General features: G+C 48.9%; 1 protein-coding gene across 10 annotated transcripts in view; it reads left to right on the top strand.

Moving 5' to 3' along the window:
* ARHGEF9 (Cdc42 guanine nucleotide exchange factor 9) overlaps nucleotides 1-13,877 on the top strand; it is a 286,032-nt gene that overhangs the window by 252,424 nt on the left and 19,731 nt on the right. For 9 of the 10 annotated variants that reach the window (XM_078148017.1, XM_020979675.2, XM_078148024.1 and 6 more), the window contains one exon: nucleotides 9,437-9,622. In XM_078148017.1, the coding sequence (XP_078004143.1) occupies nucleotides 9,437-9,622 (186 nt within the window). The remainder of the gene's footprint in view (nucleotides 1-9,436; nucleotides 9,623-13,877) is intronic. The other variant, XM_020979676.2, reaches the window with a different exon arrangement.

Here is a 13,877-nt window from a genome sequence, read left to right as displayed (position 1 = left end):
GCCCCTAGAAGGTAGAACTAAGAGCAACTGATACTTAATCTCAAGAGAAGAAGCTTCATAAGAATTCAAATTGTCCCCAATCAGACTGAGCTTCCACCAAAGGTGGTAGGCTCCCCTTCCTTGGAGGCCTTCCGGGAGAGGCTGGACAACCTCTTATCAAGTGGGTCATAGTGGAGATCCTTTTTCTGTGGTTTGGATTAGGCAGCCACTCAAGTCCCATTGTCCAATTCTCAAATTCTGTGATTCTGAGTGCAAACTGAGCTGTTGGGGCCAGTCTTGCTAGCTAACTTTTGGGATCTCTGGGAGTTTCTCCAGGGGCCCTAACTATGCATATGGAATAGCTGGAGGGGCAGCTAGGTGGCGCAGTGGATAGAGCACTGGCCCTAAAGTCAGGAGGACCTGAGTTCAAATCTGGCCTCAGACAGTTGACACTAGCAATGTGACCCTGGGCAAGTCACTTAAACCCCTGCACCCCAATTGCCTAAAAACTAAAAAAAAAAAAAAGAAAGAAAGAAATAGCTGGGAAGACCATACGGCCTTAACAGACAATTTGTATATGTTGATTTAGAGCTTGCTCTCAGGGTCTGGCTGAAATTTGACTGTGTTCCACTTGAGTGTCTTTATTTCTTGATTTTTTTTTTTGGCTAGGCAATAGGGTTAAGTGACTTGCCCAGGGTCACACAGCTAGTATGTGTTATGTGTCTGAGGCCAGATTTGAACTCAGGTCCTCCTGAATCCAGGGCCGATGCTCTATCCACTGCGCCACCTAGCTGCCCCCCATTTCTTGACGTTCTTAACAGCAGCATGATCTAATGGAAAGGGCATTGAATTTGAAGCCAGAGGCCCTGGCTTCAGATCCTGGCTCAGTGACTTAGCTTTGCCATATTTCACCATATTTCATATTTCATATTTCATTGATGGGGCTTGGATTTCCTCCTCTGTGACATAAGCGGTGTTCTAAACCAGTGAAGTCAAATTCAGATAGAAACTGCACAGCATATTAACTTAGAAAATCACACATTTAACATAAACTATGTTAAATTGTCTTCTGATTTATTTTGTTAAACATTTCCCAATGACATATTACTCTGGTTCTGTTCTTACTCTCACTGGCTGAGAGTCTGTCACCTCTGGTATAGATGACCTCTACCATCTGGGCCACCTCTAAAGCCTCTCATCCTAAGGCCTCTCACTAACTCTGGGGCTTCTTTCTTTTCACCCCCACACTCTTGCTCTCTCTACCTCCCATACATAAGTGAGGTGCCACAAGGATTAGAGAAGACAGTGAAAGGGTCAAGGGGGCTGGTCAGGGAAGGGTTTACTCACTTTCTGCATCCACCTTCTCTCTAATTCACTCTTCTCACACTGCCCACCTCATTTTCTTTCTGTATGACTTCCAGGCTTGTGTCCTGCTCAGAAATTCCAATGGTTCCTTATTGCCACCCCAGAGAAAGTCCAGTCTCCTCTGCCTGACATTCAAGGCCCTACATAATCTGGTACCACCCTCCCTTTCTAGCATTAGCTTATATCACTTTCCTCCATTTACATTCCAGTCAAACTAGACTCTTTGATATTCCCCAGACAGACTCAGTCCTTCTGTTGCTGTGCCTAGAATCTCCTCCCTCCACCCCTTTGGTCCACGGCATGTCTTCTTGCCCTTTTCCTGCTGAATCCCTGCCCCTCGGTGAAAATCCAGTTCAAAGCCATTTCCTGTAGGAAGTCTTCCCTGATCACAATTCTGTCAGTAACACATGCCCCCCTCCTTCCCCAAAGAGTACTTTGTACCTCTTTAAGGCCCCTGTGTTGTAACATAGGGTGCTCTAGTTATCCATCCTTTTATCCTGTCTTCCCCTACTAGATTATGAGCTCCATAAGGTAGGAACCATCAGGTATCTCCACTTTGTATCTCCCTCCACGACTAGTACAGTGTTGTGCACCCAGTAGGTATTTTAACAAATGTTTGTCGGCTGGAGAAAGATGGAAACAATGAGGGCTCTTTGAGTACAGTGCCTGGGAGGTCTAAAGAGGGAGAGATCAGAGAAGGCTTCCCTTTGAAAAAGATAAGGGCCATTGGGTATACAGCAACTCGGATGAATCTGCAGTGTGAGAGAACAGCTAGAAAAGCTAACATGAAACATTTGCTTCCAGGAATGAGGAGGTGATGGTCCCAATGCCTGCTGCCCTGGTCAGACCACAGCTTCCTTTAGTTCTGGGGGGCCACAGCTTAAGGACATTGCTCAGCTAGAGAAAGCCAAGAGAAGGACCTTTAGGTCATGCCATGTGACAGCTGGTTGAAGGAATTAGGCATGTTTAGGCTCCAAGTCAGGATAAACTTTGTAACAGTTAGAGTGGTCCCAAAGTGATGGATAAGCTGCCTCCAGGGCTGATGTGTTCCCTCTCCTTGGAAATGTCCAAGAAGAGCTAGATGACTACTTGGCAGGTATGTTAGAGTAGGGATTCCTTTTGGTAAGAGGGCTGGACTAGAAAGCTGCTGAGGTGTTTTCCAATTCTCCAGTTGTATGGTTTTGTGGTCAGGGCCTCGAAGGATGATAGAGAAAGGAGGAAAAAAAGGCATTCCAGGATAGGGTGTGATGTACAAAGACAGGAAGGTTCAAGAGCCCAGGCTAAGTTCTGCAAAAGTCAGGAGTCTGGTTTTCTCCAGATGAAAAGAACTATTCAAGAGAGTTCTGAGAGGCCAGACTGGGAAGACTGTTTGTGACTTGAATGTGTTGGTGCAGTGACAAGTCCATCAAAGGCAGCTACCTCTCAGGTACATGTTGAGCTGCATTATTTAGTGTTTTGTTCTTGTAACCACAGAGAGAACCCGGAGTAAAGGCATTACAAATTCATCTCACAGACCAGAGCTGTCAAACCTGACAGGCCATAGAATAACATTACCCAGATGGGAGAGGCTGGGCATCCTTCCCGGGGAGGGGGCGGCCATGCTACCATAGAACCAAAGAGGTAACAAAATGTTCGCATTGGGAAGGACCTTAGAACAGAAAATAGAGAAGATCAGAGCTGGAAGGAGCCTTGGCAGCCTGGCATATCAGAGATGGGAAGGACCTAAGAACAGAGAACATCAGGGCTAACAGATATCTTAGACGATGGATTGACTGAAGTGGGAGGGAGTATGGAATGTAGAATGTCAAAGCAGGGAGGGAGCATGGAATGTCAGCAGGGAAGGGACCTAGAACAGGGAATGGCAGAGTTGGGAGGGATCTTAGAACACACAATGTCAGGGCTGGAAGGGCTCTCAGAATACAGAATATCTGAGCTAGGAAGGACCTTAAAACAGAATCTCATCACTGGTAGTGACCTTAGAACAGAGAATATAAGAACTGAAAGTGATCTTAGAACACAGAATGTCCAAGTTGGAAGTAATCTTAGAATGTAGAATGCCAGAGCTCCAATAGACCTTAGAACACAGAAAGTTAGGGAGGAGAGGGACCTCAGAACATGGACTATCAGTGCTGGGAGGGACCATAGAATAGAAAATGTCAGAACGAGCAAGAACTTAGAATGTCAGTGCACACAGATACCGTAGAACATAGAACTCCATAATTTTGCAAATGATAAAATATGAGAAGCCTAGTTGGGTCACTGTGGATGGACACGGGGGCCAGGGTGGAAAGGACCTCTAAGTAGGTCCTCTGTCTCCTTGCATGTTTGTCCAGGGCCAGAGCTGGGCCCCATCCTTACTGACTATCCTTACCTTCCTGGGCTATGAAAACACAAGTAACTGCCTACAGCCCCTCTAATAACAACTGCTTGCTAGCTCAAAGGTCATCCAGCTAGGCCAACCCCTAAATTTTACAGAGGAGGAAACTGAGGCCCAAGGAGGTCATAGGATCAGAGATTTCAAGGTAGAAGGGACCTCAGCTATGATCTAGTCCATCCTCTCATTTTACAAAAACCATAACAATAATAATGGCTAACATTTCTGTATTATTGTAAGATTCAGAAAGCTCATTTCATATATTCTCTCATTTGTTCCTGATGACAATCCTTGAAATACCGAAGGGATTAGTGTCCCCATTTTACTGAATAGGAAACCAAGGCACAGACAGGTTGGTGTCTTGGTCATATTCACATAGCTTAGAAACATCGGAAGCAGAATTTAAACTATGATCTCTCCTGAATACTGAGACTCTCTGTGCTCGTTTCCTAATCTGCTTTTTAGTTTCTGCCCTGAGTGTGCTTAGGCTGTGGGCAAAGCAAGTTTCCAAACCTGTGAGTGAACCCCCCCCCCTCCAGTTCTTACCTCCTGGAATCAAGTGGTTTGTCTTCTCTGAAAAGGGGAGGGGAGTTTCTGAGGATATGCTAAAGTTGGTTATAGTTACTGAGAATCAAAGCATGTCAGAGCTGGGAGGAGCCTTAGAACAGGGAGTGTCATTGCTGGCAGAGTCTTAGAACAGAGAAGGTTAGAGCTGGGAGGAGCCTTAGAACAGGGAGTGTCATTGCTGGGTGGGTCTTAGAACAGAGAAGGTCAGAGCTGGGAGGGGCCTTAGAACAGAGAAGGTCAGAGCTAAGAAGGGTCTTAGAACAGAGAAGGTCAGAGCTGGGAGGAGCCTTAGAACAGAGAAGGTCAAGGCTGGGAGAGACCTTAGAACAGGGAGTGTCAGAGTTGGGAGGGTCTTAGAACAGGGAGTGTCAGAACTGGGAGGGTCTTAGAACAGAGAAGGTCAGAGCTGGGAGGAGCCTTAGAACAGGGAGTGTCATTGCTGGGAGGATCTTAGAACAGAGGAGGTCAGGGCTGGGAGGGATCTTAGTCCCAACCCCCTCATTTTCCAGAGAAGTAGACCAAAGTTGAATGGTCACACAGCTGTACCACACTCTCCTGCCTCAGTTGTCTTCTGATATCCCATACCACTAGGCACCCAGAAGCCCCCAAACTCCTGCCTTACCCTCAGCACCTCGGTGTACCGTGCCCCCAGGTGGGGCCTGAGATCCCCGAAGCTTTACCCCATAGCCTCTTAGGGCTTCCATTTGCAACGAGGTTTCCCAGGATTTCACTATTGGGCAAGCAGGGATGATAGCCCTGGAAATCAGCAGGGGAAAACCCGTCTGCCCTCTCATTGACTCCCAGATGTTTCTGGTTGTCAGAAGCATCCTCATGTTAATTTCAACTTCATTTACCAAATGAAAAAGATCAAAGCCTTTAGAGCTTTATCTGTCTTTCTGGGAGGAAAGGGGTGTGGGAGAGAGCAAGAAGCCAACCTTTCCTGTACCCAAGAGCTTGGGCCTAGGAGGCATTCACTTCACATCTAGGCCGAGAACGCATATCTTCTCTAAGCAGGAAGGGCCCTCAGAGGTTATCAAGTCCAGCCCCCTCATTTTACAAAGGAGGAAACTGAGGCCCTGGGAAGGGATTGGCCCAAAGTCACACATTGGAGCCTAGCTCTAGAGCTGGAAGGGACCTCCAAGGCCATCTATACCAAACTCCTGGAAACTGGACTAGAGAGGTTATGTGACTTGCCTGAGATCACACAGCTCGTAAGTGACCGAACTGGAATTTGAACTTGGGTCTCCTGACCCACACCCCCATCCCCACCCCCCAGTTCTCCCCTCCTTGAGTCCAACTGCTTTCAGCTCAAAAATTCTCAGGCTCCATTCCCTCTGTAGCTGAGCAGTCCCTCTGCCTCTAGACAGGCGAGTCCCTAACTGTGCCTAGGTGAACAAGAAAAGGAAATCGTCAATTGTTCTGCTAAGTAGCAGGCCCTGATTGGGGGGGGGGGGCGGGATGCGACCATGGGAAGAGCCTGTTCCAGAGGCCTGCAGGCTTCTGGGAAATTTCCATCTCTTAATTTCCCTGATGCTGGGATGATTCCTTCGAGCTGTCTCTTTGCCACTGTTCACACTCATTAAATCCACTTGAGAAGAAGAGAGAACATGGCCCTGACAGCTGCTTTTCGCCTCCCTTCCTCCTGAACATTTCTACCAGGAGCCCGAGTTTCCAGCGAATGTTCTGGGCTAGATTTCATGGGACTGCAGTTCTCTCTCACTGGCTTCCCTCTCCTTCAGCTTGATTGTGCAGATCCCCTGGGCCTCTTCCAGTTTACCATTGAATGATTGGCTCCGGTATCCAAGTTCAGGAAAACAAAAAGCCAGACGTGGAGGAGGCCCACAGGAGTGCTGATTTGAGAGCTCTGGTGGCCTGATGAGGCAGCCTCCTGGGTCCCCCGAGATCAGCTGGGGGACTAGTTTGATTTCTCATTTTACTTCCCTGATGACCTCAGACAGCATGGGGAAGAAACTAGAATTCAATCATAGACTAGCAGAGCTGGAAGAGAGGAAACTTGGACTCCAGAGCCCTGAAGGGACCCTTGAGACCAGCTAGCTCAGCTCCCTCCCTTCTCAGAGGAAGCCAGAGACCCTGGGCAAATGTACTTAGAAGGAGAGCGTATTTTTCCTCAGAAGAAGTGTCAGCCAATTTCATTGTCCTCTGTTCAGTGTTCCAGCCTTGTAAGGTCCCCAGGGGCATCTTCTCTGGTTTGCCATCCAACTCTACCCCCTGGACCTGGCACAGCCATGGGGACACATGAAGGAGCCCAGCTAGCTCTCTCACTTTTCTTTCCTCCATCAGCCAGGCCCTCCAAACACAGAACAGATCAATCTCTAGTTAGATTGCAGTGTTGGTTAGAAGTACAATGGGCGGGGGGGGGGGGGGCATATTGCATTTAGAAGCAGAGTACCTGGGTTTGAGCATTAGCTCTGCAAATCCTCCTTACAGGACCTGGAACAAGACCCTTGACTTCTCTGGACCTCAGTTTCCTCCTCTTTGGGATTCAATGAGGCCTAGTTTCCAACTCTAACATTCTAGTATTGTGGGGCTTGCCCAAGGTCATGAAGGGAATTAATGATTAAAGCTGAATTTGAACCCTTGCTGCTTGACCTTTCCCCCAAGAGAATGGCCCAGGTCACCTACCCACCAGCCACTTAACCCAGAGGGACACTGAGTACTTTTTTGCTTGGTATACCTGGGGGCAAAGGTAGTGGATGTACACCACCACTTAATGGCTAGAGGCAGGGGCAGGGGGTGGGAAGGGGACAGGGAAGCAGAGGACCTTGCATGGCTTCTGCCAGGCTGAAGAGTCCGTGAAAGGCCCAGAAGCCACCCAAATGGGAGGGACAGTGCTAAGGGGAAGGCTACATTTGGCCCACTCTGGGGCCATCTTGGGGCTGTTGGAAACTGATTACAGACAGCTGGCACTAGAATCATCCAGTCCCTTGGTTTTACAAATAAAAAAACTGAAACCCAGAGAAAAGATTTTTGTCCCAGCGTCCCACAGCTTGGAGTAGAAGAGCTCGGCTCTTGCTAAGGCCAGGATTACCTTGAAACCATCATCTACCTCACACATTCTCTAATATGGTGTATCTCTTCCACCTGCATTACTGACATCTGAGGTGCTGCCTGGAAGCCTGCCAGGGGATGCCAGGCCTTTCCCTTTCCCCCTCCCCTACAGGCCCTCCACACTAGATTCTCATCCTCCCCCTCCACGCCTCTAGGGCTTCACCACTTTGGATTCAGTTCATTAAGAGGAAATGTTAACTGAGTTCCCAGGTATCCTCCCGGCTCAGCTTAGAGCTCTGGACTCCAGCCCAGAATGCCCATTTGATTTCTATTAGGGGAAAGCATTTCCAATGAGCTGCCCATCCTTGGACTCACTTGGAGGGGGAGGAACAGCAGTGAGATATGACAAAAAGAGCATGGAAATTGGTGTCCAGTGGCTCTGGGGTCTAGCCCTGGTTCTGGCACTGTGTGGCCAAGGAGAAGGCTAGTCCTTTCTCTGCACCTCAGTTTCTATTTCTTTTTGTTTTTGTTTTTGTTTTTTGGTTAAGTGACTTGCCCAGGGTCACACAGCTAGTAAGTGTTATGTGTCTGAGGCTGGATTTGAACTCCAGGGCCAGTGCTCTATCCACTGCGCCACCTAGCTGCCCCTGTTTCTTGTTTTCTAAAATTTGATTATACGTGCTGATCTCCAAGTTCCCCTTCTGTGCTACAAGGTCCCTCCCAGATCTGACTGACAATTCCCTGTCCTGAGTCACCTCCCAGCCCTGACCTCTGTTCTAAGGCCCTTCCCAGCTCTGACATTCCCTGTTCTAAGACCCCTCCCAGCTCTGACATTCCCTGTTCTGAGGCCCCTCCCAGCTCTGATCTCCAGTGACCGCATATAGGATTTTACTTGCTCTTGACTACTCCGAGGTTCGAAGGGCCTGTCTTTTGCCCTAACTTGAGGGTTTGAGTCCTCATTGGTGCAGGGCCTGTAGCCTGGGAAGTTTGGCATTGCTATTGCTTTTTAGCCGAGGGATGGGACAGCTGTGTGTTGCTCCCTGTGGGTGATGGACGAGGAAGACAGTCAGTTAGCAACCTCTCCTGTTTTAATATGCAGATTTTAATTAACCAAGGGGAGGGGGGAAACCCCAATTACAAGAGGCTGAGTAGATTCTCCCTTTCCCTGCCTCCCTTTACTCATCTGGAAAGGAGAGGGCCTGTACCATCTGCTCAGACGTACGCTTTTCAAAGGAAAGAAAATGGTCCAACACAAGCGTGGCCTGATGGGAACTCTGAGCCAGGCTGCAGGAGCCCTGAGCACATCCCAGCTCCATCACTCATTTGCTCCCTCACTTGGGTCAGTTCCTCTTCTCCCCCCCCCCCACCTCTTCTCAGGAGAGCAAAGGGAGGGCTTCCTGCAGCCTAGGTGGGTGGATTCAGCAGTGCTTATGGCTCCCACCTATCTTCCTCTGCCCTCCTGTCTCCTCCTTAATTACAACTCCAAGAGTAACTCCACACACACAGCCCCTCCCCTTCCCCCAACATGAGGCCTGGTTATGAGAGAGCCCAGCACTCCGGCCTCCTCCCTCCAGGATTCTCTCACCACACTAGAGGAAGGGTGCTCACAGTCTTATTTCTAACCAAATGAAGCTGCAAATTGCCATGTTTGATCCTGCCTGAGAAAGGAATCTCCTCTGACCCAACTTCCACAGCACGGCTCCATTAAAGCATCCCCCTTTCCACTCCTCAGTCCACCTTCCTTTCTTCTAGAAGCAGCAAGAGTCTGAACTGGGAGGAGGAGACCTGGGTTCTAGTTCTATCTCCTCTACTTAGTGATGTGACCCTGGACAAGTCCTTTCCCTTCCCTGGGCCTCAGTTTTCTTCTCTGTAAATTAAGGGGGCTGAAGTAGATGGCCTCTGAGGCCCCTTCCAGCTCTAAGCTAGGATCCTATGTGTGACCTTCCTCTCCCGGGACCTCAGTTTCCTCATTTGTAAAATAAGGGGCTGCTTCTCTCCACATTTGGTGGCATGGCCAATAGGTCTGCCATCTCCCCCCTACCCTCTCTATCTCAGGGGACCATAGTAATGACCCTCCTGGTTGAGGGAGAGAGGAACCTGAAGGAGCTCAGGCAGCCTCTGACCTAAGTTTGTTTCTCTCAGGGGGAGGACATCCTGGACCGGAGCTCAGAGCTGATCTACACTGGGGAGATGTCCTGGATATACCAACCGTACGGGCGCAACCAGCAGAGGGTCTTCTTCCTCTTTGACCACCAGCTGGTCCTCTGTAAAAAGGTAACCCAGCTCCGGGAAGCTCCTTCTCCTGCCTCCCTGGCGGCACAGAGCTCGGTGAGAGGGCTGGGCACTGTGGGGGGGCGGGGGGAGGGGGGAGAAGGGAGGGGGGAGGAGGGGGGGGCACCCAAGCCCTAGCATCCCTTGCTGCAGCTCACCGTGGGTCTCTCCACCCCTCTTGGTTCACAGCACAGGGGTAAGGACTGCATAAACGGCAAAGGAGAGGACCAGGGAAGGCCGGAATGTGGCCAGGGCCAGCTTGGAGAAGCCTTGTCTTGGAGGCCCCAGCCTCCTCTTTCTCCTCACTGTGTAGTACCTCCTTTTCCTACCCAGAAGTCTTTGGTCTCTTCCTGATCTCCTTCCTTGTCCAAATAGGCAGTGACCCCACTCAGGGCCTCATTTTCCTCATCTGTTTGAGACCGGTCTCTGTAAAGTCCCTTTCAGCTCTAAACCCTGTGATTCTGTGTCCTTTTCCTTCTCTGGGTCTTAGTTAAATCTTGTGATTAGTCTTAGTCTTATGAGTTCCAATCAAGGGATTGGAGTAGATCATCTCTCACATCCCTTTGAACCTAGATGTCCCATGGGCGTCAAGCTCCATTTCCTTTGTCCCTTTCCAGCAGGTGACTATTAGCATTTTAATCCTGAGCCTTTTCCAGGGAATGAGAAAACTACAGCCCTTGATAGAGGGTCTTAGGCATCACTAAATGAGTGGGGGAAGGAATTTGTGCAGCATGGGGGACCTCTCTAGTGCCTCTGAAATACTTCCATGTAGACAGAGGCCTCATCTGTCTGTGGGTAAGAGCAGCCCTCGCCCAAGTGCCTAGTGAGGTAAGTTTGGAAAGGTGAGCTGAAACAGAGGCCTAAGTGTGGCTTAGTATGGCTAAGAGACCCAGGGCAGCTATTCTGGGTATCCTAGGAGCTTAGAGCCAGAGCTGGAAGGAAATATCAGAGGCCACCAATTCAACCCTCTCAGGGTGCAGAGGAGAAAATAGAGGCCCAGGGAAAAGAAGTGACTTGTCCAAGATCACACAGAGGATCTGAGATCTAGAGCTGGCAGGGCCTGCAGAGACCATTGAGTCCAAACCCCTCATTTTACTGAGGAGGAAACTGAGGCCCAGGAGGACCCTTTAGCAGGTAAATGCCTTCCTGTCCATAACAGGACTGGCTTCTTTTAGGAACTGTTCAAGCCATAGCTGAGTGACCAGTTTATTGGGAATATCATAGAGGGTGCCTCTGCTTTGGGGTAGGCTAGATCAGATGTCCTTTGAGGGCCCTTCTCATATTGAGATTCCCTTCCAAATCCTGGGGCACATTTCTTTGCTTCTGTCCATAGTAGGTAGTCATTTCTGGATCAGAAATTTTATTCTAAGCCCTCTTCTCAGGCTTGCAGGAGAAAAAAAAAAATTCGTGCTGGAAGGCTACAAAAGGCCTAGGCTGTCTCTGGTTTGGAGGGCTCATTCTGAAGGCTTCCTCCTCCCCTCACTTTTTACCTCCATCCTACCTAGTCCTTCTACCCACTCTCTGAGACACCACATGAAATGCTTGACTGGAAAATCACTGAGTCATAAAGCTGTCATTCTGACAATATCATTTTTTCCAGCTCAGGCCATAAATCCCACATCTGTTTTTTAAGCTCCCTGTTCTGCATGTGTGTGTGTGTGTGTGTGTGTGTGTGTGTGTGTGTGCGCGCGCACGCGTGCATGCACATGCCCATATGTATGCGGTGTATGTGGTGGGTGAGTGTGTGTGTGCGCACGCGTGTGTGTGTGTGTGCGCGCACGCGTGTGTGTGTGTTTTATCGAGCCTGGAATCAAACAACATTAGCATTTAAAGGACATGTCCTGAGCAAATGAGTTGGCTCTTTCCAAAAGATATACTGATCTCTTTTTTTCACATCACTTTCATTTTGGAGTCTATCCCCGCCACTTCCTTACCCAGCCATCCATATCTTGACACAAAGGATTCCAAAGAAAGAGAAGTTCGATCTGACTAACAAAGGCACCAAATGAGCCCAACCATGTGTCCTGCCTTGGCACCAAAGGGTGGATAATGAGTCGTGGACCTTCTCTTCTCGGGACCCAGCTTCATCCTCATGACTACACAACATTTAGTTTTGGCAGCTATGCTCCTGTACATTGTGGTACTCATCGTGTATATTGCTTCCTGTTTCTGCAAGCTTCACTCTTCATTAGCTCAACCCAAGTCTCTGATGGGCTGACTCTTGACTCAGTCTGGAGCTGAGCCTGCGTAGGAGAAGGGCTGTGGATCTGTAACTGAATGGTCACCAGCTCACCTTCTGCCTAGCTCTGCTCCCAGCACCCCACCGAGCTCCAGTTAGCCCATCAGGCTAGAGGGAAGACCTGCCCACGCACAGCAGGACCAACAGAGCAGCCTACCTTGGAAGCCTTTGTCCTCTCTCACCACCGGAGTGTGTGGACACATAGAAATAAGCTAGGAAGAGTGGCCAAGGGGCCTTCCTTCTCTCCAGTTTGGTTTTGCTTTCTCTGAGTTCATTCATCTAACTTCAGCAAACTTCAACATGGATCATGGAGACAGTCACCTCCTTTCCCTAGTCTTCAGTATCCACTTTTGTGAAATGAAGAGATTGGACCAGGTGATCTTTCAGATCTCTTCCATTTCTAATTATCTGTAAGTATGACTTTCTGAGGCAGTGCCGGATGAGCCAACGCCAAAGGCTAAGAACAAAGTCAAGTCATCAGCCAGTCTGGGCCCATAACATACAAACCAGCTGAAGACCAGAATAGAGCCGTGTGAGATGGAGCTAAAGAAGCCCAGGGTCACAGCTTCCCAGTGAGCTAAATCCAGGCTAATGTTGAGGAGAATAGAAGCACTCATAATTCACAGATGCAGGAGAATCTGGGAATGAAGGCAAAGCCTACTTCTGACAAGAAGCCTCTCCCTGTTACAACAGGAATTGGCGACTGTCTTCCCAGGGAAAGGCCAACTAGGGGCCTCCCCTACTGCTACAAATAGGCCCAGCTGGTAGAGCTTGTCATGAAGACTACATCTGATAGTTAATGTTTTCACCATGCGACTACAGACAAGGACTTCCATTTCAAGTCTACAATAGGCCCCTTTCTACTCAGTGGCCAAGCACTAAGCTACATCTGTCCACAGTGGCAAAAGGTGATCAGGAAAGACTTGGGCATCCACAAGCTGTACCTTTGGCCTTTGCCTTATCTTTCAGGTGGTCTACCAGTCAAAGCCAGAAGTCCAAAAGACCTTTGCTTCAGGTTTCCTGAGTCTTTGATGATCTGGCCTATCTTCCTTATTTTGAATAGAGATGGAAGACATGGGTAAAGGAGAATTGGACATGAGGGCTAACCACTCTCACAAAGAAAATGGACGGTGGAAGTGAAGGGGACACAGACTGAAATGATTACAATCTCCTTGCTAGGGGCCTTGGAACACAGAACACAAAATGTCAGAGCTGGGAAGGCCCTTAGACTATAACATGCTGAAGACATGAAGGCCCCTTAGAAGATAAAATGTCAGAGCTGGACAGGCCATTAGAAGAGAGAATGTCAGACCTGGAGGGGTCATAGAATACAGAACATCAGAGCTGGGAGGACCCTTAGAACATAGTATGCCTAAGCTGGGAGGGACCTTAGAACATAGAATGTCAGAGCTCAGAGGGGCATTAGAAGAGAGAATATCAGAGGTAAAATTGGCCTTAGAACAGGGAATGTCAGAGGCGAGCCTTAGGACAGAGAATGTCAGAGCTGGGAGGCTCCTTAGAACAAGGAATATCAGAGCTGGGAGGGGCCTTAGAATAGAGAATGTCAGAGCTGGGAGGGGACTTAGAACAGGGGGTATCAGAGCTGAGAAGAACCTTAGAACCTAGAATGTCGGTGCTGGGAGAAAACTTCAAACAGGAGATGTCAGAGCTGGGAAGAACCTTAGAACCCAGAATGTCAGTGCTGGAAGGGGACTTCAAACCAGTGATGTCAGAGCTGGGAGGCTTCTTAGAACAAGGGATATCAGAGCTGAGAGGGGCCTTTAGAATACAGCATGCCTACATTTTGAGAGGCCTTAGAACACAGAACCTTCAAGCTCATCTAGTTTAACCCCTTTATTTTACAGAAGGGGAAACTGAGATTTCAAAAGAGGGAGTGACTCACTCACCCAAGGCCACACAGCTAGTTCACAATAGAGCCTAGACTAGAACTCAGGGCTCCTGGGTTCTACTCTCTAACCCTCCTCTCCCAGTGTTTCCTCTGCCCCATCAGATGTCATGGGGGCCCTAGGGGCAATAGTTTGAGACTCCCTTGATAACTCTCTCCCTTCTTCA

The sequence above is a fragment of the Phascolarctos cinereus genome, unplaced genomic scaffold (assembly GCF_003287225.1).
Source record: "Phascolarctos cinereus isolate Bilbo 61053 unplaced genomic scaffold, phaCin_HiC Scaffold_8;HRSCAF=390, whole genome shotgun sequence".
Taxonomy (NCBI): domain Eukaryota; kingdom Metazoa; phylum Chordata; class Mammalia; order Diprotodontia; family Phascolarctidae; genus Phascolarctos; species Phascolarctos cinereus.
This window is presented reverse-complemented; position numbering and strand designations above follow the sequence as displayed.